Raw genomic sequence first — 23,562 nt, forward strand, 5'->3', positions numbered from 1 at the left:
ACAGTCAAGGAGTCAAAGACATGTGGTCTACAGGTCTGTGTGAGCCCTTCTCCCACAAAAACAATTGAAAAAAACTCATTTGAATGTAGCACAGTATGAGAGAGAGCGAGTCAGGATGATCTTGATTTCCAGCCTAGCCAGAACTACAGGCCCAGTTCTAGGAGAACTTGGACAATGTAGGAAACCCTTGTCTCAAAACAATATCAACCATAATGAAATCAACAAGCTATCGTAGATTGACATCTGAGATGAAGGTAAAACTTCATCTAGATTCGAACCCACTGGCTCCAATGTGTTCATCTGAAGAGACAGAAATCAAAATGTTCTGTCCCTTCTTGGGTTTGAAGGTCCCTATATCAAACTTTAAGACACAAGGGAGGACAATTACTCACCAGTTCTGAGCACTGACAACAGGAGGCCTCCTTTTCCCAGTTGAGCCAGGCAGTTCCTCCAGGCTCAGGTCTCTGAGTGTCTTCAGTGGCCTCCTGAACTCTTTATATACCTTTCTGCTCACCTCCCCCTCCCTATTGCAGTCCCACCTTCCAACCCAAGCTGCAGTTTGATTGGCTGGTTCAATCTCTAGCCTTTTTTTGTTTTGTTTTGTTTTGTTTTTTGAGACAGGGTTTCTCTGTAGCTTTGGTGCTCATCCCGGAACTAGCTCTTGTAGACCAGGCTGGCCTCGAACTCCCAGAGATCCGCCTGCCTCTGCCTCCCGAGTGCTGGGATTAAAGGCGTGCGCCACCACCGCCCGGCAATCTCTAGCCTTTTAATCCTACAGTCTGTTTGCAATGATTTCATTGATAGCAGTGGTAGCACCTTTAATCCCAGTGCTAGGGAGATCAGGAGTTCAAAGTTACTCCTGGCTGCTTGATCCAGCTGGTGGTGGCTCACACCTTTAATCTCAGCACTAGGCAGGTAGAGACAGGAAGTGATCCAGTTGGGCAGAGAGAGGACTATAATGCAGGAGGAGACAGCATTCAGTGCACTCAGTCTGAGGATTCCTGGAGACAGGATTGCCCTTTCAGTCTGAGGATTTCTGTCTGAGGTGCTCTGCTGATACTTCAGAAGTTTTACCCACAGGAGGGAGAAACTTCAAGTGCTCAACCTGTGGCAAGTGCACTATGATTTCTGGAGAATATGGACCGGGACAGAGGGATGGGACTGCACAGCAGAGACTATGGAAGAGAAACAAATAGTGATGGTCCTACCCAGGTGTGCACTGAGGAGGCGCCTGAAGGTCATAGCTGATCTCTGCCTCGGGCCCCATCTGGAGGAAGAACAAGTATGCTTCCTGCAGTGGGGCCAACAGAGAAAAGGCTCCCTACAGCTCTGCTGTATGAAGATGAAGGTCTGGGTGATGTGAGAGTCCCCTCTCTATGCTGTAATTATCATTAATGAATAGAGAAAATGCCTTGGCCTGTTGATAGGGCAGGACTTAGGTAGGCAGGGAGGACTGGACTGAATGCTGGGAGAAAGAAGGACAGAGTCAGAAAGATGCTATAGAGCCACCACCAGAGTCAGAAATGCTGGAACTTTGTTGGTAGGCCACGACCTTGTGGTGATATAAAGATTAATAGAGATGTGGCCTGAAATTCTGACCACCATACAATATAGAAATATGGGTCTATATAATATGGCCCTACAATCCACTCTCTCTTAATAATTTTAATAAAACCTGTTCTTCTACAACAGGACAGATGATCACATCTGCCTTAATCAAAGACTCCTTCATTTACTCAAGTTACCAATCGTTGGAACCAGTATTCCATTCATGTGAGCTCCTCTCCTAGGCATCTGGGGAGAAGAAGCTTCAAACCTGTCTCTGACTACTGTCTTCCGTGAACAAAAGAGGTTAAAGGAGAGAAATAGCTTTGAGCTCTGTGTCTTGGAGCCATACTTTCTTGTCAGGAGAGATCATGTTTTATGAGTAATCACGCTCCTAATGACTATAGTCTCCTATTTCAAGGAGAAGAGGATCGCCTGAGTTAAAAATGTTTCTTCAGCTTGTCTAGAGCACCTCTTAAATTTTTTACATTGTATAAAATTCTAGAATTCTTAACACATGCATTAAATCTAAATGTGTACAGGGTGTGTCAAACTTTTCTCCACATCTTATAAGCAGTTACAAACATTATCAGGTCAATTCCATAATTCTAGAATGGGAATTAACAATAAATCCACAATTTAACATATTACATTAACAATAAATCCACAATTTAACATGTTAAATCCACAATTAACAATCTTCTTAAAACCATATTGTTGTATGGAGCAGCGGGCTGCGTCCCTGGCACCCGGCCGCCCACATGGCTCATGCCCCAAAATAATTACACGGAAACTGTATTCTTTTGAACACTGTCTGGCCCATTAGTTCCAGCCTCTTATTGGTTAGCTCTTACATATTGATCTAACCCATTTCTAATATTCTGTGTAGCCCCACAAGCTGGCTTACCAGGGAGGATCTTAACCTGCGTCTGTCTGGAGTGGGAAAATCATGGCGACTCTCTCATTCGGCTTCTTTCTCCCAGCATTCTGTCTGTTTACTCCATCCACCTAAGGGCTGGCCTATCAAATGGGCTAAGGCAGTTTTCTTTATTAGTTAACCAATGAAAGCAACAGATAAGATACAAGAACCACCTCCATCACCATATTAATCAAAAGACAAAAATGCTTCTCTGATGGGTGAGAGTACAGTCACATTGCTGTTATCAAATACCAGTTCCAGTATCTGAGCAGTAATTAAGCCCTTCAGCTGTATCCATCTTAAGTAAAGAGTGGTTCCAATCATTCCTTATTTTGAGTCTTTCTTTCTCTGAGGGGAAAGCTTAGGTCTTAGTTCTTAGGTCCAATATTTTAATCGAAATGAGCTCTGCTAAAACATCTCCTAGATTCCCTCCTGTTCTTCTGTATCAAACAAGCTACTGTTTGTTCCACCATGTCCCACTGGGCAGAGCAAGCAGGCAGGTTCCTGTGTTGCCCTAGCAATGGTGCAGCTTAGAATTTTAAGAAACACTTAGCATTTTAAGAAGTTATCCTGGTGAAAAAAAGTATTAGAGATGCACAATAGGACAGATTCAGACAAAATAAACCTCTAAATGGTTTACAGTACATTTAAAAATATATGTAGGCTTGGGAGAGAAAAAAAAGGATAAAGTCTTTAAACTGAAAAAGAAAGAAAGATAGTAGTTGGGTGTGAGGCACACACCTTTAATCTCAACATGGGAGACAGAGGCAGGTAGATCTCTGTAAATTCAAGATGTGGTGGCACACACCTTTAATCCCAGCACTTGGGAGGCAGAGGCAGACAGATCTCTGTGAGTTCCAGGACAGCCAAAGACTCACAGAGAAACCATTTCTCAAGAAGCAAAAATTAAAAGTAAAACTAAAAGAAATTAAATTTAAAATAAAGCCATATAAATATGGGAAACAGAGAATCTGGTTAGTGTATGTTATGTTCTCTTTGAATTGTTTGAATGCTGAGGGAGGAGCCACGGCTGCTCTGCTAAAAGACACTTGATTTTGTTGCTGGATTAATCCAACACACGTATTTTTTTTAATTTTTAGTTTTTTTAAAAATACCAATCCAAGCCGGGCGGTGGTGGCGCACGCCTTTAATCCCAGCACTCGGGAGGCAGAGGCAGGCGGATCTCTGTGAGTTCGAGACCAGCCTGGTCTACAGAGCTAGTTCCAGGACAGGCTCCAAAGCCACAGAGAAACCCTGTCTCAAAAAACCAAAAATAAAAAAGAAAAAAAAATACCAATCCAAGTTCCCACTTCCTTGTCTCCTCCCATTTCCTCCATACACCCTCCAAACACACCCCTATTCAGTCCTAAGAGAGGGTAAAGCACATTGATTTGTGGAAGGTCCAAGACCTTCCCTGATATATCTAGACTAAGCAAGGTATCCATCCAAAGAGAAGAGAATCGCAAAAAGCCAGTACATGCAGTAGGGATAAATCCTGGGGCTACTGCCATTGGCCCCTCAGTCTATTCCAGCAAAATTCAATTGTCAACCACATTCAGACTGACTGGTTTGGTTCTATACTCATTTCCTTCCCAGTCCAGCTGGAGTTGGTGAGCTCTTATTAGCTCAGGTAGACTGTTTCAGCAGGTGAACGCATCATGGTCTTGACCTCTTTGCTCATATTCTCATTCCTCCCACTCTTCAGCTGGACTTCGGTAGCACAGTCCAGTCCTCCAATGTGGGTCTCTGCCTCTGTTTCCATCAGTTGCTGGATGATATTAAGATATTCATCAGTCTAACTACTGGGCAAGTCTAGATTGGTCCACCTCCCCTCTATTGCTTAGGGTCTTAGCCAGGGTCATCCTTGTGGATTCCTGGGAATTTCTCTAGAGCCAGGTTTCTGCTCCCTCATTCAAAGTATCTCTTTCATTGTTCTCATATCTGTCCTTTCTCATCTTGACTATCCCATTCCCTCAAGTTCTCCTCAACCCTCCCCTTCTCCCATCCTCTTCTTCCTTCTACCCCACTTCTCCCTCTAGCCCCACATTCCCACTTTTGTCAGGCAATCCTGTCTGTTTCCAAGTTCTAGGTGGATCTGTATATGTTTTTCTTTGCCATGGAACCGAAACCCCAGCGAAGGATGTCAGGATTAATCACACACACACATACACAACACACACACACACACCTCTAGTCACTGCAAAAGAAGCCCTTTATTGAACAACACCACGGAGGCTTATATACCCATTACAGTCAGGTGAGCCAACAGGTGAAAACCTCATCCCCTGATCCTCAATCAAGGCCAAGGCAAGACGTGCTCAAGAAGCAGAGCTGGACACAGCTTTCAGCAGCTCAAATCAGAAGGCCAAGTAAAGGTCACTAGCAGGGGAGAGCAGCTGGAGGCCAGGACTCCAAACAGTCCCAACAGGTTCACCTTATTACTTATAGGATTCTTCTATAAAATCTTCTCTAGGATCATGAACTATAGGCTCAATGTCCTATGTTTATAACTGGTATCCACTTATGAGTGAGTACATCATATTCATCTTTTGGGGTCTGGTTTACCTCACTCAGGATAGTGTTTTCTAATTCCATCCATTTGTATGAAAAATTCAAGATGTCATTGTTTTTTACCTCTGAGTAGTATTCTAATGTGTAAATGTGCCACATTTTCTTTACCTGTTCCTTGGTTGAGGGCATTTAGGTTTTTTCCAGGTTCTGGTTATTAAAAATAATGCTTCTATGAACATACTAATATGAATGGTTTTGTAGTATGAGCATCTTTTAGGTATATGCATACCAAGGAGTGGTATTGCTGGATCCTGAGGTAGGTTGATTCCAAATTTTCCAAGAAACCACCATATTGATTTCCAAAGTGTTTGTACAAGTTTGCATTCCCACCAGCAATGGATGAGTGTTCTGCTTACTCCACATCCTCTCCAGCATAAGCTATCATTGGTGTTTTTGATCTTAGCCATTCTGACAGGTGTAAGATTGTATCTCAGAGTTGTTTTGATTTCTATTTTCCAGATGGCTAACGATGTTGAACATTTCTTTAAGTATCTTTTGGCCATTTGAGATTCTTCTGTTGAGAATTCTCTGTTTGGTTCAGTACCCCATTTTTAATTGGGTTATTTTATTTTAATGTCAAATTTCTTGAGTCCTTTATATATTTGGAGATCAGTCTTGTGTCTGATGTGGAGTTGGGGAAGATCTCTTCCCATTCAGTAGGCTGCCTTTTTGTTTTATTGGCTGTGTCCTTTGCATTACAGAAGCTTCTCATTTTCAGGAGGTCCCATTTATTTACTGTTGCTCTGTGCTACTGGGGTTATATTTAGGAAGTGATCTCCTGGGCGCATGCATTGAAGATCACTTCTCACTCTCTCTTCTATCAGGTTCAGTGTAGTAAGATTTATATTGAGGTCTCTAATTCAGGGAATCATTAAGGCATATGACCAAAACCTGTACTCCATAAAATTGGAAAATGTAAAAATAAATTGACAATCTTTTAGATAGATACCATATACCAAAATTAAATCAAGACCAATTGAGCAATATTAATAGACCTATAAACTGCGAGGAAATAGAAGATGTCATCAAAAAACTTAAAAAAAAAAAAAAGCCCTGGGCCGGATTGTTTTAGTGCAGAATTCTATTAACGTGTTCCAAATGATACAAACAAAAGTAACATTGCCAAAATACATATTTTGAAAATGCTTTGACTTCAAAATTTAAGTCAAAAGATATATTACTTTGGAAAAGAGGTTTTATTTTTGTTTTTGTTCCCACAAGAAATGAGAGGCTGTGGATTCATTCTGGGCTAAGAAAATTTTGGTTTGATCAAAAAGACCCTCTGAGAAATCTCTGATAGGAGCGGATGGCCCAGGTGACAATGTTTCGGAGGACCTCTGTTGGAGTTTCCTCTGAGTTCTACATCCAGAAGGTTTTCAAAACTGCTAGCTGATATGATCAAGTCTCAGAGGGTCTTGGGGTAACTGACATTTATTCAACCTGATAGTTATGGTGAGGGAAAGTTCAGAATTGAAGATTAAAGTAGTTAGAAATACATCATGCATGGAATCATTGCTTTGATGTTTTATTGTTGCGCTATCTAGGTATGGAGGAATTCTGTTCCTGTCTCTCAAGAAAAGTTCACTCAGTAAGATTGAATGTAATATCTTTTACTTGCTGGGTAAGTAAAAATCTACCTAACTATGTACCTATGTACCTATGTATGTATGTATGTATATATGTATGTATCTATCTATCTCTCTATCTATCTATCTAATCTATCTATCTATCTATCTATCTATCTATCTATCTATCTATCTATCCAGTTCCAGTTTGCAGACCAGGCTGGACACATCCTGCTTTTGTCTCTTAAGTCCTGGATTACAGGTGTGAACACCCAAGGCCAGTTTGATGCTATTATTTTCAATATATTTGTACTCTTTTTATTGTTTCTATAAATCAGGTCATAAAATCTTCTGGTTGCTTTGTGGAATATCAGTAGCTGTGGATAACCTTGAACTTTTTTTTTTCCAGACAGGATTTCTTTGCTGCTGTCCTGGAACTTTATCTGTTGACAGGCTGGCCTTGAACTCCCAGAGATCAGTGGGCTTCCTCCTCTCCAGTGCTGAAATTACCTGTGCCACCACCACACAATGACCTTGAACTTTCAATGCCTGCAGGCCTGGATACAACAGGAGTCTTAAGATTCCTGTTGCTATTAAGAGACACTGTGACCAGATTAACTCTTATAAATAAAAACATTTATTTAAGGTTGCTTGCTTATAGCTTCAGAGGTTCAGTCCATTATCATCATGGCAGGCAGACATGGTGTTGGAGAAGTAGCTGAGAGTTCTCTATCTTGCAGGCAGCAGGAAAGAGTCTGAGGGTCACACTGAGTGAAGCTTCAGCTTGGACCTCAAAGCTTCCCCCACTGTGACATACTTTCTCCCATGAGGCCATACTTACCCAAACAAAGCCACGCTGGATAACAGTGCCACTCTTTATGAGCTTATGGGGGTCAATTCCATTCAAACTAGCACAACCGGTAACCTGGAACTCACTGTGTAGTCCAGGCTGGACAGGAACTTGTCAGGAGCCATTTTCCCAAAGATTATAGCAGGGACCATTGTCCTGGGGATGTTTGCGGAGAACCCCACACCCCAACTGTATTGAGAACTGTTTGTTGGCAGAGCCCACCCCACACCCAACTATCTTGATAGTTATCTGTTAGAGGAACCTGCCCCGCATTCCAACTATCTAGAGAACTGTTTGTGGTTGGAATCACAAAAGGAACGATTCCTCTTGCATAGAGAACTAGGTGTGTCGACTCATGACCTCCGGACGGAGGAATCGTGACCTCCTGACCAAGGATTCCTGACCTCCTGACTGACGACTCGTGTCCTCGTGACCCACTTGTGACCAAGTGTCTGCTCGTGACCATCTCTGCAAGATCCCTTCCTGCCCTGGCCATGCCCCTGCCCCTATCCCAACCCAAATTCCTCATCCAGGGGCTATATAAGCCACAACCATGACGCTAATAAACGGAGGCTTTGACAAGAACTCTGCTTGGCCTCCTTCCTCTCTCTTGCCCATGTCTTTTCAGATAGCGCCTCTCCAGGACCCTGGAATAACTGACCTGCCAGGCAGGTTACAACCCCTAGACTAACTGACCCGCCAGGGCGGGTTACAGGAACTCATTTCTGCCTTCTTGCTGGTCCTTTCGAGAGTCCTCTTCTTGGTAGGAGATGAAATTTCCAGCAAGAAAAGCTTCCTGTCTTCCTGCAGTACATTAAGACACCAGTAGTAGGGACCCCTGCACTCTGGTCATGCCTCTCATGGGGATCTGTTTGGATTTTGCTTGAAGGAATGGCTGCCCGACTGTATGAGTGATTAAATGCATGGCAGGCAAGTTTGGCCCAGGGAGTTGTAGTTGTTTATTTGATTCCTGATTTTGTGGCTGGTGTTTTTGTTTTTTGTCCTGACCCACAGAAGGTGAGTTGGCTCTGGGTTCAATTCTGCCATGAGGTGGAAACCCCTGCATGCTACTGTTTGCTCCTTTGGTGATTCTGTTTTATTTTTTTCTGGATGCTACCACTGGGTGGCCCACCAGCTTCTCTTTATTACAGCTGCTGGGTTGGACATATTACTCATTTATATTTTGTTTTCAGTTTTGTTTTATTTAAAATGCATTTGTGGCTGTAGGAGGGGTAGTTATATCATGTTAACTGTATTTATAACCTGGTTAAATATATGTGTTTACACATAAGATCATTATAACATGTTAGGCCTAATTATGCCCTGGTATTGCTTTCATTTGGAAATTATGCAGAGCAAAGAGATATAATCGTCTTTCCACTTCTTCCCAGTTCAGATGAGTTCATGAATACCAATCCCTCACAGGTGTACCCAGCTACTTGGGTTTTACTTAATTCCAGATGCAGTCAGGTGTTGACAACCAAAAATAGCTATTCTAGGACAGCTGTGTTGGCACACACCTTTAATCCTCGGGAGACAGAGTCAAGAGGATCTCTGAGGTTGAGGCCAACCTGCCCTACAGAGGGAGTTCCAGAACAGCCAGGGCTGCAGAGAGAAACCCTGTCTCAAAATAAGTGAAAAGAATCATCATCGCCGGGCGATGGTGGCGCACGCCTTTAATCCCAGCACTCGGGAGGCAGAGGCAGGCAGATCTCTGTGAGTTCGAGACCAGCCTGGTCTACAGAGCTAGTTCCAGGACAGGCTCCAAAGTCACAGAGAAACCCTGTCTCAAAAAAAAGAATCATCATCATATTCCCAATACAGTCTCACGACACAGTTCAGGCTGACTTCAAACTCTCAATTCTCCTTCTTAAGCTCCTGAGTCTGGGTGTGTGACCTTGCACAGACCTGGATGTCCTTGAACTCAAGATGTAGATCTGCTGTCCTTGAGCTCCTAGAGATCCTCCTACCCTTGCCTCCCAAAGGCTGGGATTAAAGGCATGGGTCACCACTGCCAGCTGTTGTTTGTTTTGCAAGACAGGGTTTTCTGGTGTAGCCCAAGCAGTCCTGGAACTAGTTTTGTCAACTAGGCTGGCCCTGAACTCAGAGGTCAGCCTGCCTCAGGTTCTGTACACTTTCTTTTTTTTTTTTTTTTTTTTTGGTTTTGGTTTTGGTTTTTCAAGACAGGGTTTCTCTGTGGCTTTGGAGCCTGTCCTGGAACTAGCTCTGTAGACCAGGCTGGTCTCGAACTCACAGAGATCCGCCTGCCTCTGCCTCCCAAGTGCTGGGATTAAAGGCGTGCGCCACCATCGCCCGGCTAAGGAGACACTTTCTTAATCACGATTTCCTCTTTGTTTTTTTGTTTGTGTTTTGGTTGTTATTCTGAGACAGAGTTTCTCTGTGTAACACCCTTTGTTGTCCTGTAACTTACTCTGGTCTTGAACTCGCAAAGAACTGCCTACCTCTGCCTCGCCTTTTTAATGCTAGAATTTAAGACACGATGCACCAAGCCTAGCAGAGGTTCCCTCTTTTCCCATGACTTTTAAAAAATAACAGCAATGTGCTATGAGATTTGTTTAACAGTGATCTATGTCCAAAGCTTCTCTCTAATTTTGATTTGGAAATGACACATCACTAAATTGACTTAGCAGATTGAGCTCAAGATCCCATTAGGCCTGGAATTAGGACATGAGCTGATCAAAGCCTTCTCCCCAAGGACTCCCTTTCATCATACTGGAAGATGGTCTACAATCTACCAAAGGATGAAGCATGCCATGGTCCTACCGAGCTGTGACACCAATCACCTGCAACAATGACCAGCACGGCAATGACATCCCTAAAGGTGCCATAGCTGCCTTTACATCTTGGACTAAAGGCTGTGTGAACAGGAGAGAAATCAGACTTGATACCGGAAACCTCGCCAAACACCCATGGCTGCAGAGGGGATCGACCTCAGAGGAGAATCTCTTGTAAACCAGTGTAAGTCCTATCTGCATTCTAAATACTCATCTCTGTTCCCACCGAGAAGTGTGGCTCTCCCTTCTCATCAAAGCACCTTGTTTTTTCATCAGAGAGAAGCTGCTGCAGAAAACCACAACAAGCAAAAACACAGAGAACATCGGACAGTGGGGTCCCCATTCCTCAGTGAAGCATCCACACAATCCCTACACCTGAGGCTCAGGGAGCACCATGGAAGAGGAGGTGGAAAGATTACAAGAGTCGGAGGACCAGGAAGTCTTCTGTAAGACTGACGCCTTAGATAGGACAGGGAAACTGAACCTATGAAATCTCACCAAAAATGGAATTATTAAATAAGACCTGAACATTAACAACCCTAGTTAACATGCCACTGTTAACACAGGGCTCCATCCCTCCTCTAGATGGAGAGCTTTAGGGAATTAAAAACTGCCGAGAGGAAACTGAGCTTGACATCTTAGACAGCTAGGGCATTCTCACATAAACGCAATGGGAGATAGGAATCCTGACATGGTCATCTTCTGGAGCCAGACAAGCCTTCCTGTGGGCGATTGGAAGACCACACCAGCCACATAACTTTCAGCCTATGTTTTGTACAGCTTACAAGATGTGCTAGTGTAAAGGAAACACAGAACGTGTAGGAGTGGCCAAAGACCCAGAGGCTGGGCAGACCAGAGACCTAGGAGAGAACCAAACATCCTTAGGCGGAAAAAAAAACTAATAAAATGATTCCTAATTATATTCTGTTATACTGATCAATTGGTACGTAGCCCAACTCTCATCAGAGCGGCTTCATCCAGCAACTGAATAAATAGATGCAGAGTCTCACTGCAAAGATTAGGCAGACCTCAGAACAACACCAAGGCCCTTCCTACTATACCTAGGCTGGGCAAAGTATTCCTCCAAAGAGAATGGGCACCCAAAATCCAGTACAAGCAGTAGGAATAAATCCTGTCCCACTGGCAGTGTCCCCGAAGTCTACCTTAGCCATACAATTGTAACTGACATTCATACTTTGGTCCTATGCTGGGTCCTTCCCTGTCAGGCCAGAGTTCTTGGACTCCCATTTGCTCAGGTAAGCTGTTTCAGTGGGTGTCCCCATCATGGTCTTGACCTCTTTGCTCATGTTCTCACTCCTCCCACTCCTTGACTGAACTTTGAGAGCTCGGCCCAGTGCTCCACTCTGGATCTCTGCCTCTGCTTAAATCGGTAGCTGAAGGTTCTGTGTTGACATTTAAGAAAGTCATCAGTCTGACCACAGGGCAAGGCCAGTTCTTAGAGGGACAATAGCAAAAGAAATGAAAGTCCTGTTTGACAAGAATTTTAAGTCTTTGAACAAAGAAATTGAAGATACCAAGGAAAGATCTCCCGTGCTCATGGATAGGTAGGATCAACATAATAAAAACAGCAATCCTATCAAAAGCGATCTATAGACTCATTGTAATCACCATCGAAATCCTAACACATTTCTTCACAGACCTTGAAAGAACAATACTCAACTTCATAAAAGAAAAGAAAAAACACAGGAGATTGTCCAAACAATCCAGTACAGTAAAGAAACTTCGAGGCATCACCATCTTTGACATCATGCTCTATTATAGAGCTACAGGAATGAAAACAGTGAATTTCTAACCAATTTGCTGAATAAATTGAAACTGTATCTCTAAAATGTATGCAGCACCCCACTAACAACCAAAATACCCTCAAATTTTCTAACATCTGGGGCTTGACTCCGAAGTAGAACATTTGCCTAGTATGTAATGACACCTTTTCTTTTTCAGCTCCTTGATCTTTTTTTTTATAAATATTTTTTAAAAAAAATATTTATTTATTTATTATGGATACAATATTCTGTTTGCATATATGCCTGCAGGGTAGAAGAGGACACCAGACCTCATTACAGATGGTTGTGAGCCACCATGTGGTTGCTGGGAATTGAACGCGGGACCTTTGAAGAGCATACAATGCTCTTAACCTCTGAGCCATCTCTCCAGCCCCAGCTCATTGATCTTTAAGCCAAGGTCTCAGTGGGTCCTTTCTATTAGGTGTTGAAAGGAGATCAGGGCACATCTCCTGTAAGCTGTTGACCCAGGATCTCCAGGTTCAGACCCTCATACAGAATTTGTACCTACAGCAGATGAACCAGATGTTCAGAAGGATGCAATCCCCTCTATGCAGATCTTCCTCTCTGTGGCCCTGCTGTGAATCACCCCATCATCATAAAGTGTGCTGCATATGAAGACTGAGAGTCCCATGTAAGAGCCTGGCATGAAGAACTTGTTTATAGTGTCATTGTCCCCTCTACAGATGCATCGGTTCAGAAAAACACGAGACAATCATTGAACAGGTCGAATATGAATTCTCCTTCCCAAGAATGTGTTGGTCTGTCAGGACTGACTGTTTATATAGGTAAAATACATAACTATTTGACAAGGTAAAGCCTTGTGGCCAGTGTTCAACTACTTGTGATATTCAGCATGAGGAAGATATCAACTAACTATGTAAAAACCATGTTTTCCAGCAAGGGATGATTTTAAGATTATGTCTCAAATGGAACTGTCATGGCAACACCCTTTTTTTCATGTTTTTCTTACCCAGAGTGTACTTGATACAAACTTTTACAATGAATTGCTTTATGGAAGTCAGGCAACTTTACTGACGAATATTTAGTAATGCAAAAACATTTAAATAAACACACAAATGAAATAAAAGTGTGATACAAAATATCTTGTTTATCTGATTAGCCCCAAATAGGGTGATAATTAGGAACTCAGTAAATTGTAAAAGAAAAACGGACATCACAATTGAATAGTGCGAATACAGTTGTCTGATGTAGTACGGGCTTCAGGACAGTAGAGGAACTTTGGAACACATCCTGCACACTTTCAAACTGCCACCTAGCTTTTAGGTGCCCTAAAGCATTCAAGCTAGCTAGATGTGTGGTTCATATTGGTGATCTCAGCAATTAGGAGGAGGAGGCAGAACAAGAGGACTAAGAGGTCAAGGCCAGGAGCTGGAGAGATGGGTCAGCACTGTAGAGCCCGGGCTTCTCTTCCAGCAGACCAAATCTGGCTCCTAGCAACCACGCCAGGCAGCTGGTTTAGGGTTCCTCTGCCTCTGGCACTTGCATGTACCTCCTCACCACATAAACATAACTGAAACAATGTAAAGTAAGCTCATAGGAGTTTAAAAGCAGCAAGTGACACACCAATATTTTTTAAGTGACAGAAAAGAGAAAAGTTCTTCCCATGGATTAAAACTCAGCGCATTTGGTCTGCATTGCTCTCCCTGCTGCCACTGGACATGCACACAGTGCCTCCTACACTGGTATCCAGGATTAAAAACCTCTAGAAATCCAAACCTCTGCTATAGAAGATGTGTGTGTCTGAATTGCTCACTTTAGTTAACTGCTCTGCACAAAGACCTTTATGTAGCCTCCCTGAGAATTCAAGGACCAAAAGCAACTTTCTCCCTCTTTACCGCAAGCAGGAACAAAGTCTGGTCACCTGGTCATACACAAAGGGTTGAAAACATCTACCGCAACCATGTGTAGCAAAGATTATCCTCTTGGGCTGCCTTATGGCCCTGAGCGTATCCATGAGCTGAGAACAAAGTTGAGAAAATGTGTGTACGGAGATGTAATTCTGGTCATAGCACTCCCGAGGGGCAGGGTACTGTTCCATGGTCATCTTGCTCATGTTGGCTGTGTGGTGGAAAAGGTCACGCAAGAGATTCATGGAGAAGTCATTGCTATAGAAATTGACCTTGGTGAGCTGGGAGCATTGGCTGAGGGCAGGTAGGAGTTCACGGAACTGAGAGTCCTTTATCTTACACCCCTGCAATTCCAGAGTCTCAAGACTGTCTGCTCCCATCTCTAGGAGAACACTGAGAGGCAGAAGAGACACATTGCACAGTAGGGGTCCACTCAAGTCCAGATGTTTTAGTTGATGAAGGCATGGACACAGCGCAAAGTCTTTCAAGTGTGACTGTAAAACAGGACAGTGAGTGACAGAGAAGGTTTCCAAGGGAGTCTTCAGGTTCCTAGGCAGAGACCAAGGGATTAGTTCTGATAAATGATACTCGAGAGCATGTGTAGTGATTTTACACAACAGAAGGGGCATGTATGCCAATGTCACATTGATGAAGGAAATGTCTATGGTGCTGCCTGTTGGGTTCTGCTCGCTCAAGTCACACCCACAGCTGTCACCAGCACTGTGGGATGGGTCAGGGCACAGCTATGTAGCTCCTTTCCTCACTGACCCTCAGAATCCCATGCAGGCTAACATACCCTAGGGTACATAAGGTAAGGACCAAGCCATGAAAGACCTGAGAGCATTTCAGGTGGTTTCACGGCCCTCTAACTTTTTCCGCACCCCTGGGGAATACAGTCTCCACCCCTGACACTGACCCCAAATCCCACCGTCAGCCATTTCCCATCAGTGCAGTCCCTACTTGTTCAAAGCATTTCCTGCATGGGATATTAGAGGCATGGTGGTGGCTGTCCACACAGTCTGAGCACAGACCACCTGGGGAAAGATGCAGGGATTCTGCTCCTCCACTCTTTCTGTTCCCTTCTTTCTCTGTGCACTTCCTATTAGCTAACCCAGGATTCTAAGGGAGAAAGTACAACATTCTCACTGAACCTGACCCTCACAACTGCTTTTGTGACATACTATGCACACATTTCCTACCTCAAATCAGGCCTCTGCTTCATGCATGGTTGAGAGACCTTGATTCAATGACATAGGAACATGACCATGCTTAGATGTTCCAATGTCTCTTTCACTATTCTGCAAGGCCCGGAAGATACCAGGCCCACTACTCTTTGACATAAAATGTAAAGTTGGTCTGGTAGCAGAAACAGCTCTCTATCCATCCTTACCTGAGCAAGAGTTTCATTTGCTCACTGAAGAAAGAGAAGCCACGCAAATAAAGACGCTGGAGACCGCTGAGTCCGGAAAACTGAGAAAAGAACTTTTGAAAAAACTTCTTCTCATTTAAGCGTGGTAGACAGCAAACTTCACACATATTCCAATGTATATGCACTAGAGAAACTGTGTGAAGGTTTCTCATCTCCGGGAGATAGGTAGAAAATTGTGCCAGAGTGCACCAGCTCCAATCTACAGTGAGTTCCAACACCTTGATGTACTCTAGCTCGAAAACACTCAGAAATGTACTAACATTATCTAGGGACTGCAACACAATCTTCACATTCTTACAGCAGAGCTGGAGGGAGTCTTTTCTCTGGTGGGCCCACTGTAAGAAGTACATTTCTGCTTTCTCCAGTCGGGACCTGAAGTAGAGGTCAATTCTCACCTTGATTCGTGGGCTCAACTCGTGTCTGGAAGGGGACTTCCCTGCTTGCTTCACACTCACAGTCTCTACTGAGCAGACCCCATCCTCTGCTCCAGCCTGGATGATCCAGAAGTCACAGGGCACCCTCCGAAAATCGAGTACTCGAAGTTCCCCCCTCCTGTGAGTAGAATAAATCAAATGTTATGACAAGAGAAGACCGGACAGACATTCAGCTCCTGTCTGGACTTTGAATTGTTTGCTTTTTTCTGCAGTACTCAGTGTCCAACAAAGTCCTCATGGTCCCAGGCAATGGCTCTTTCTGAGCTGCATCCACAGCCCTGTCTCACTTCCCTTCATTCAGTTACTCTAGACCTGGTACTACTAGTGCCTGTGGAGAGACAGGGACAGGCTCCTTCCACTGCACCCACTTCTTCTCTATTCCTCCCCACACCCAACTGTCCTTTTCCATCAGAACTCAACAGCAGTCAAGGCTTCTGTGGTCTTCCAAGCTGATGCTAACAAAGACCTTATCTACCTCCGACCCCATTCTCAACTCCTGACATCTTTCCATGTACCCCAGAATGTTTCACTCGACCCTACATGGGTCTTACTTACATGGGGCAAACCTGCTGAGTCAGCAGGACATCCAGTCCATCCAGCACTGCATGAAAAATCGCTGAGTCGAAGGTGTCCATCATGCCCTTCACACGGAGGTAGGGGAAAGGCCAGGCTACCACCATTGCCTTCACGATACCAGTGCAATGGCTACTGAAAGCCTCCTCAAACAGTGCTGGGAAGAGCATGCTGGGCAGCTTCCCCAGAGCAGAGATGGCCAAGGCCTCGTTTCTCAGCAGAGCCCACCTTGACAGCTCCTCCAGTGTGGGTGGGGTCCCGATGCCCATCCTGTTAGAACCTGGGGAACATTCCAAGAAAGACATCCAGGAAATGTTAACTCATTCAAACACCATCAATATCCAGGAAGTGATACTGTAGAACACCTAACACACACACACAAACACTGCAGAGAGAGGCAGGTAGTGAGGAAACAGACAGTTTTCTGTGAATTCTATCAGAGGAGGTCACTGTTCAAGGTTATCTGAGAAATGTATGGAGTCTGTGGCCTTGGTTATAAAAGTCCATGTTCTTATTATTACCGTCGTTGTTTGACACAAGGACTTTCTTTCTATTCCTGGCTTAGCTGGAACTCACTGTGTAGACTATTCTGGCCTAAAACTCAGAGAAATCTGCCTACCTCTGCCTCCCTAGTACTGGGAATGAAGGTGTGCAACCACACCCACACCCGACAGCTGGTTTCACTTTTTCACACAGGATACTGTCCAGGCAGGGTGGTCCATGCCTTTAATCTTAGTACTTGGGAGACAGAGACAGGCAGATTTCTCTGAGTTCAAAGCCTGCTTGGTCTACTTAGTGAGTTTCAGGATATCTAGAGCTGTTACCTAGAGAAGCCCTGTTTGAAAAATCAAAAAGAAACAAAACATAAAACTAATCAAAGAGACAAACTAGCCAGAATCTAAATGAACTGAACAACAGCAATAGAACATTACAAGATGTTTGATTAACAGCCCGCAATGTCAGCAACCAGGAGCTGATGCTGGGTTCCCACCTACCCTGAGCTACTCAACCACTTCTGGACAATTTAGGCAACACGGCAAAACCTGCTCTCAAAAATTAAAAATATTACAGATGAAAAAGCAGAAACATTGTATTTCAGACCAAGGCAAAGCTGTATTTGGAGTCAAAACCAGTCTCCAGTCTCCTCATCTAGACAGAAATTCAAACTCCCTGTGCCATCTGTGTCTCACGTTGAGAGTGGCTGGGATGCATAGATGTGGTGTCCCGATGGACGGGGCTGACTTACCAGAGGTGGAAACTGGAGACCCCGTTCCTTCTTCCAGAGGGCAGGCAGTGGCTCTGGGATCTCAATCCTTGATGTCTTCTCTGGCTCCTCTGAAGCTTTATAGCACCTCCCTCTAGCTCCTCCCCTTTGCAGTCTGTCCCACCCCTCTAATTTGATTGGATGTTTGAGGCTTCCCCCTCTGAACCAGATTTGGGATTTTGGGTGTGTGTGGATGAGATGTTCACACAGGAAAGGGAAGGAACTGTGGGGATGGTGAAACGTAAGGATCCACTCGTGGATTCACAAACACTGAGATCTTCCCTTCTTCTGTCATCTCCATATTTCTTTCCCTCTGGGTAGAATTTGGTTTTTGATCGGTCGTTCGTGTAGCCCAGGTTGTCCTAGAGCTCAGAGTGTAGCGGAAGCTGGGCCTCAACTAATGCATTTCCCCTGTGCCATTTTATCCCGCGTGCCGGAATACAGGAGTGAGCCTCAAAACCCAGTTTTTTTATAAACATTTTCGAGGCAGAGTCAGACAAAGGCAAAGTGTACTTTGGCATCCAGACCAGGGGATTAGGCACCAAGTCTGAGAGCCGCTAAGCGAGAACAGTGGCATCAAGAGTGACAATGAAATATTGACATAAAAAAAAAAAAAAGAAAGAAAAGAAAAAGAGACACATCTTTAGCAGGGTGGTGGTGGCACAAACACTCGTGAGTCAGCGTTTGGCAGATCTCTGTAACATCAAGGCCAGCCTGGTCTACAAGAGCTAGTTCCAGGATAGGCTCCAAAGCTACAGGGAAACCCTATCTCTACAGATCAAAAAAGAAAAAGGATTTAATTATACAAATTTTCTCATGATCCCTCAAAGATTACCAGCACCCTAACTATTTGACATTGGCACTGATTTTGGTTTACTGATACAAATTTAATGTGATTTTTTTAATACTGTATGTATATTTCTACTCTTGTTTCAGATATTATGTATTTGAAGTTCACTTAAAAATGTAATGTATAATTAAGAACTAGAGATGAACAGTCATCTATAATCATCAAACACAATAGTCATGCTAGATATGTTTTCAAGGTCATACAGAGATATATTTTAGATAGATAGGTAATTTATTAAGGTATCTAGGCAGAGAGTTTCAATTCACTATTCCACCCTCTCAATCAGTTGAAAACGCAGGTGGATCCTTTAGCATTTGCCCCAAGCCTGATGAGTTGCACTCCATCCCTGAGAGCCATGTTGTGGACAGAGAGATCAGAATCTTCCTGACCTCCGCTCCTATACCATAGCATTTCCAGCTGGACGGTGGTGGCGCACGCCTTTAATCCCAGCACTTGGGAGGCAGAGGCAGGCGGATCTCTGTGAGTTCGAGACCAGCCTGGTCTACAAGAGCTAGTTCCAGGACAGGCTCCAAAACCACAGAGAAACCCTGTCTCGAAAAACCAAAAACAAAACATAGCATTTCACTCTCCCCCACACTTAATAAGTTGAATGGAAACACAAAAGTTTAAACAGAAAAGATCACCTAGAAGCAGAAGATCAGAACAGCTGGCACCCAGGTCAAGAATTCCTTTTTCACCAGATAGAGTCTTAGGCAATTGGACAAAATGAAAGGAACCACTGATTGTGGGTTGTCCAGACTCAGTGGATAAATCTATAACATATTTCATGTACCCCACATTCAGCAAACACAGCAGAGAGGGGGCTGGGAGTAGCTCAAAAGCCAGAAGACCAGTAAGTGGACTATGAAGTCAGACTGTGTCTCCCGAAACAGATCAGGAATCTACAGCCAGGACACCTCAACAATATGGGTGTCTGAATACATCCTGAACAGGGGCAATCACAATACAGGCACTATCCTGGAAGGGACAAATCTCCTAAGACCCCTCCCCCAGCTAAAACCTGCAGTTCAGTAAGGACGGCTGAGAGAGGGGGTAATTAGTCATACGATAGCCAGAGCCTCCTAGTTGGTTAAATAATTCCAGGTGGCCAGACCTGAAATCATATACAGGCAAGTAATACTTGATTGACTCTGCAGATTGTATTTATATTAGGCATCTACACACACACACATACATACACACACACTCAGTTGTGTGTATGTGTCTTTATGCCTATACATATATATATATGGGGGTGGGTTAAAGACTTGTCTCAGCAATTAAGACACCTGCTGCTATTTAAGAGTACCATACTTGGGTGCCCAGACCCATTTCACAACTCACAAACCACTGTAGCTCCAGCTCCATGGGAATCCATCACCCTCTTCCGTCTCATTTACCCACAGATGCAAATACATAATTAAACATTTTAGACATAAAATATTAACAAAGATTAAAAAGCAAACCTAATCATATTTTATTTTATTTTATTTTATTTTGGTTTTTCGAGACAGAGTTTCTCTGTGGCTTTGGAACCTGTCCTGGAACTAACTCTTGTAGACCAGGCTGGTCTCGAACTCACAGAGATCCGCCTGCCTCTGCCTCCCAAGTGCTGGGATTAAAGGCGTGCGCCACCACTGCCCGGCTGCAAACCTAATCATAATCTGACTCAACTCAACAGTAGAACATTTGTCTTCTACCTAACATAGTTCTTTTATTTTTCTTCTTCTGTTTCCTGAGTTTGCAGTGCTTTGAGTTAGATCCCAGAGAAAGGTTGTTTGTGAGCAAGATGGAGTTTCCTTGTGGGTCACAAGATTAATAGTGGAGGTGGTCTCATGTTGTCTCACGATGTAATTTTCAGGTGTTTGTGTCATGAACAAAGAGTTAAGAAAGACACATACTAGTTAGGAAGTGGAATTCCTTTTGTTGATACAGAAACACACAGCTCTGACCTCAAAAGGAATAAAAGAGAGTTTATCCTGGAGTCATATATGAGTACCATGGTATGAAAACTGGTTCAACTTACTCCTAATTCCACATTTCAACAGGGAAATGTTTTTTTGAAATTTGTATGATACCAGAACAAAGTAAATCTTAAATGAAGGCAATTTATAGATGAACTAGTTAACAAAAAAAGAAAGAAAGAAGCCGGGCGGTGGTGGCGCACGCCTTTAATCCCAGCACTTGGGAGGCAGAGGCAGGCGGATCTCTGTGAGTTCGAAACCAGCCTGGTCTACAAGAGCTAGTTCCAGGACAGGCTCCAAAACCACAGAGAAACCCTGTCTCGAAAAACCAAAAAAAAGAAAGAAAGAGCCGGGTGGTGGTGGCGCACGCCTTTAATCCCAGCACTCGGGAGGCAGAGGCAGGCGGATCTCTGTGAGTTCGAGACCAGCCTGGTCTACAAGAGCTAGTTCCAGGAAAAGCTCCAAAACCACAGAGAAACCCTGTCTCGAAAAACCAAAAAAAAAAAGAAAGAAAGAAAGAAAGAAAGAAAGAAAGAAAGAAAGAAAGAAAGAAAGAATATATGGATATGGATTGTTGGAAACAACAGAGAATGGTTTCACCAAAGCTGAGAAATTTCTCCCATTTTTCTTAGATGTTACCTGAACTTTCTAAAGCCTTTGTTTTGTGCAGCTGGGGTTTTTACATTATAAGATATTTAGAATCTAGGGGGCTGGAGAGTTGACTCAGAAGTTAAGAGCACTGACTGCTCTTCCAGAGGTCCTGAGTTCAATTCCCAGCAACCACATGGTGACTGACAACCATCTATAATGAGATCTGGTGTCTTCTTCTGGCCTACAGGCAGGATACTGTATAAACAAATAAATCTTTAAAAAAAGGAAACAGAGATATGGAGGAAACACAGAGATAGTACGGGGAGGGAGAGTCAGTGAACACTGAATTATTGAATCCTGAATCTGCCTTGTTTATTTTCCATATGCTTTTATACCCCAGTCCAAAAGGGGGAAGAAGGCAGAGGACTGTCTTACCAGGACACAAAGGACACCCAGAGCAGTTACTTGTTTTAATAATTGAAACAGTAAGCCACTATTTTCTAAGGTAAGTATTTGGATGCTTTGGGTGGAATGTGCAGTGAAAACACCCTAGACCAAGAGTCCTGCAGGCAGCCACTCCCAGGTCAAACTTCCCGAATGATGATAGAACAGGTGTGGCTTGAATTCTCTGCCTCTTGGTCAGGCTGGAGCGGATCCACCTCTATGGGCATCTTAATGTCCAAAACACCAGGTGGTGGACAAATCTCTGACCTTTAGTTAAGGTGGAACCTATTCACATTTTCTAGGGCCCTACAGCACCAGGTACAGGGGACTGTAAGAACATTTTCTCATTCAGGGGTTAATCAGGCTTCCTGTCCAGATTAGAGAATCCTCAGGTGAACCGGCTTTCCTGAGGGATGGTCTCCTTGGCCAGGTAACTGACAGGGTCAATTAAATTAGCTCATAAGGTAATGTGTTGTTCTAATTGTTAGTACAGATTACAATGGCAGGGTTCTCCCAGGTTCAGATGTCAAACTCAGATTCTACTATAAGACCAGGAGAAAGTAGGTTTCCTTTACTGACCTGAACACACCGCCTTTCCTCTGCCTCCTCCCTGTGATATCAGTCACAGTTGCTGTGATGAAATACCCCAAGAGAAGCCACTGACCTGGAGGAAGTCAGTCCATCATGGTGTGATGACATGGGGGCAAGAGTGAGAGGCACCTGGTCAGGCTGTGTGCACAAACGGAGCAGAGAGAAAGCAAGGGTGCTGCTCAGTTTGCTTTCCCTTTCATGTTCAGTTCATGACCCCAGCATACAGGGTGATGACGTCAGTCTGTGACCCAGGACCTCCACATTCAGAGTGGAGCTTCCTGCCTGCTTACTCTTCTCAGAACATCAGCAGTTATGTTTACTTGTCATGGGTCTGTGAATTGCCACAGAGGTGGTGACACGAGGCAGAGGGCAGTGAGAACCACCTGAAATGTTGTCACTTCTTTCATGGGTGGACCTTACCTATGTGCCCTAGACTATAACAGGGATTCTATGTGGTAGCGAAGAAAGGAGCTGCAGAGCTGTGCACGGAGCCATCACACAATCATAGTGGCAGCTGTGGTGTGACTTGAGTGAGCAGAACCCAATAGGCAACACCGTAGACATTGACTTCCATCATGTGGTCCAAGTCTCATTGGGACACACGTCCCTTCTGCTGTTGTGTAAACCCACCACGTATGTTCTCCAGCATCGTTTATCAGAACTGACCCCTTGGTCTCTGCCTAGGAACCTGAAGACTCCTTTGGAAACCTCTGCCACTGAATGCCAGCTTTTTCAGTCACACTTGAATAACTTCTTACAGTGTGGCACCTCCTTCAACTAAAACATCTGGACATGAGTGGTGGCTACTGTCCAGTTTATGTGTGATGCCTCTCAGTGGTCTTTAAAGAATGTGGCAGACACTCAGGAGACTCTGGAAATGCAGGGGTGTGGGATAAAGGGCTCTCAGTTCAGTGAACTCCTACCTGCCCCTAGCCAATGCTCCCAGCTCACCAAGGTCAATTTCTTTTTATTTATTTATTTTTATTGATAGTTCTTGACCTCTATATTTTTCTCTGCTCCCATCCCTTCCTCTTCCCTCCCCCCTTCAATCCTTTCCCAAGGTCTCCATGCTCCCAATTGACTCAGGAGATCTTGTCTTTTTATACTTTCTACTTCCCATGTAGATTATACCTTTAAAATTTTCAAACCTTCTCTTGAGGTTATTTTTAAGATCATTTTCTTCTGGTTTATCCATATTTGGTTGTTCAGGTCTTGCTTTTGTAGGGTCTTTAGGTTTGACTGGTATTGTGCTGCTCTTTGTGGTGCAGCATGGGATCCTACTTTTTCTACTCATCTAGGAGGTTCCAGGCTCCGAACCTCAGAGGACCTTCTTACTTCCTCAGAGGTCTCAGACTCACACTGGGGCCTGCAGGGGTTCCAGGTTCCTGCCTATTCCTTTTGATGTCCCTGTTGGACTCTAGCATCCAAACACCGAGGAGGAGTCGCCCCCAGAGACCACTTCATACACCACAGCCGATGCAAAAGCATGAGGATTTTATTAATT

At 43.9% G+C, this 23,562-nt stretch overlaps 1 protein-coding gene across 1 annotated transcript; it reads right to left on the reverse strand.

Annotated features, from left to right (window-relative positions):
- Nucleotides 1–8,159: 8,159 nt before the first annotated feature.
- On the reverse strand, nt 8,160–16,623 carry LOC130876392 (oogenesin-3-like). The gene is made up of 6 exons (XM_057772898.1): nt 16,337–16,623; nt 15,608–15,899; nt 15,309–15,388; nt 13,965–14,467; nt 10,255–10,326; nt 8,160–8,254 (listed from the first exon to the last, which is right to left on the reverse strand). The coding sequence occupies exons 1-6, from the start codon at nt 16,621–16,623 to the stop codon at nt 8,160–8,162; spliced, it is 1,329 nt and encodes a 442-aa protein (XP_057628881.1).
- Nucleotides 16,624–23,562: the final 6,939 nt, after the last annotated feature.

The sequence above is a fragment of the Chionomys nivalis genome, chromosome 6 (genome assembly GCF_950005125.1).
Source record: "Chionomys nivalis chromosome 6, mChiNiv1.1, whole genome shotgun sequence".
Classification (NCBI taxonomy): Eukaryota; Metazoa; Chordata; class Mammalia; order Rodentia; family Cricetidae; genus Chionomys; species Chionomys nivalis.

Bases quoted from the DNA above. Each gene is read 5' to 3' on its own strand.
- LOC130876392 (XM_057772898.1), bottom strand. From the start codon at position 16,623: ATGGGCATCGGGACCCCACCCACACTGGAGGAGCTGTCAAGGTGGGCT. The intron at 15,389-15,607 runs GTTAGTACATTT...TTCTTTTCTCAG, and splicing joins TGTTGCAGTCCCTAGATAAT to TTTTCCGGACTCAGCGGTCT. The intron at 8,255-10,254 runs GTGATTGGTGTC...AATGTACTGCAG, and splicing joins CGTGCTGGTCATTGTTGCAG to GAAGACAGGAAGCTTTTCTT.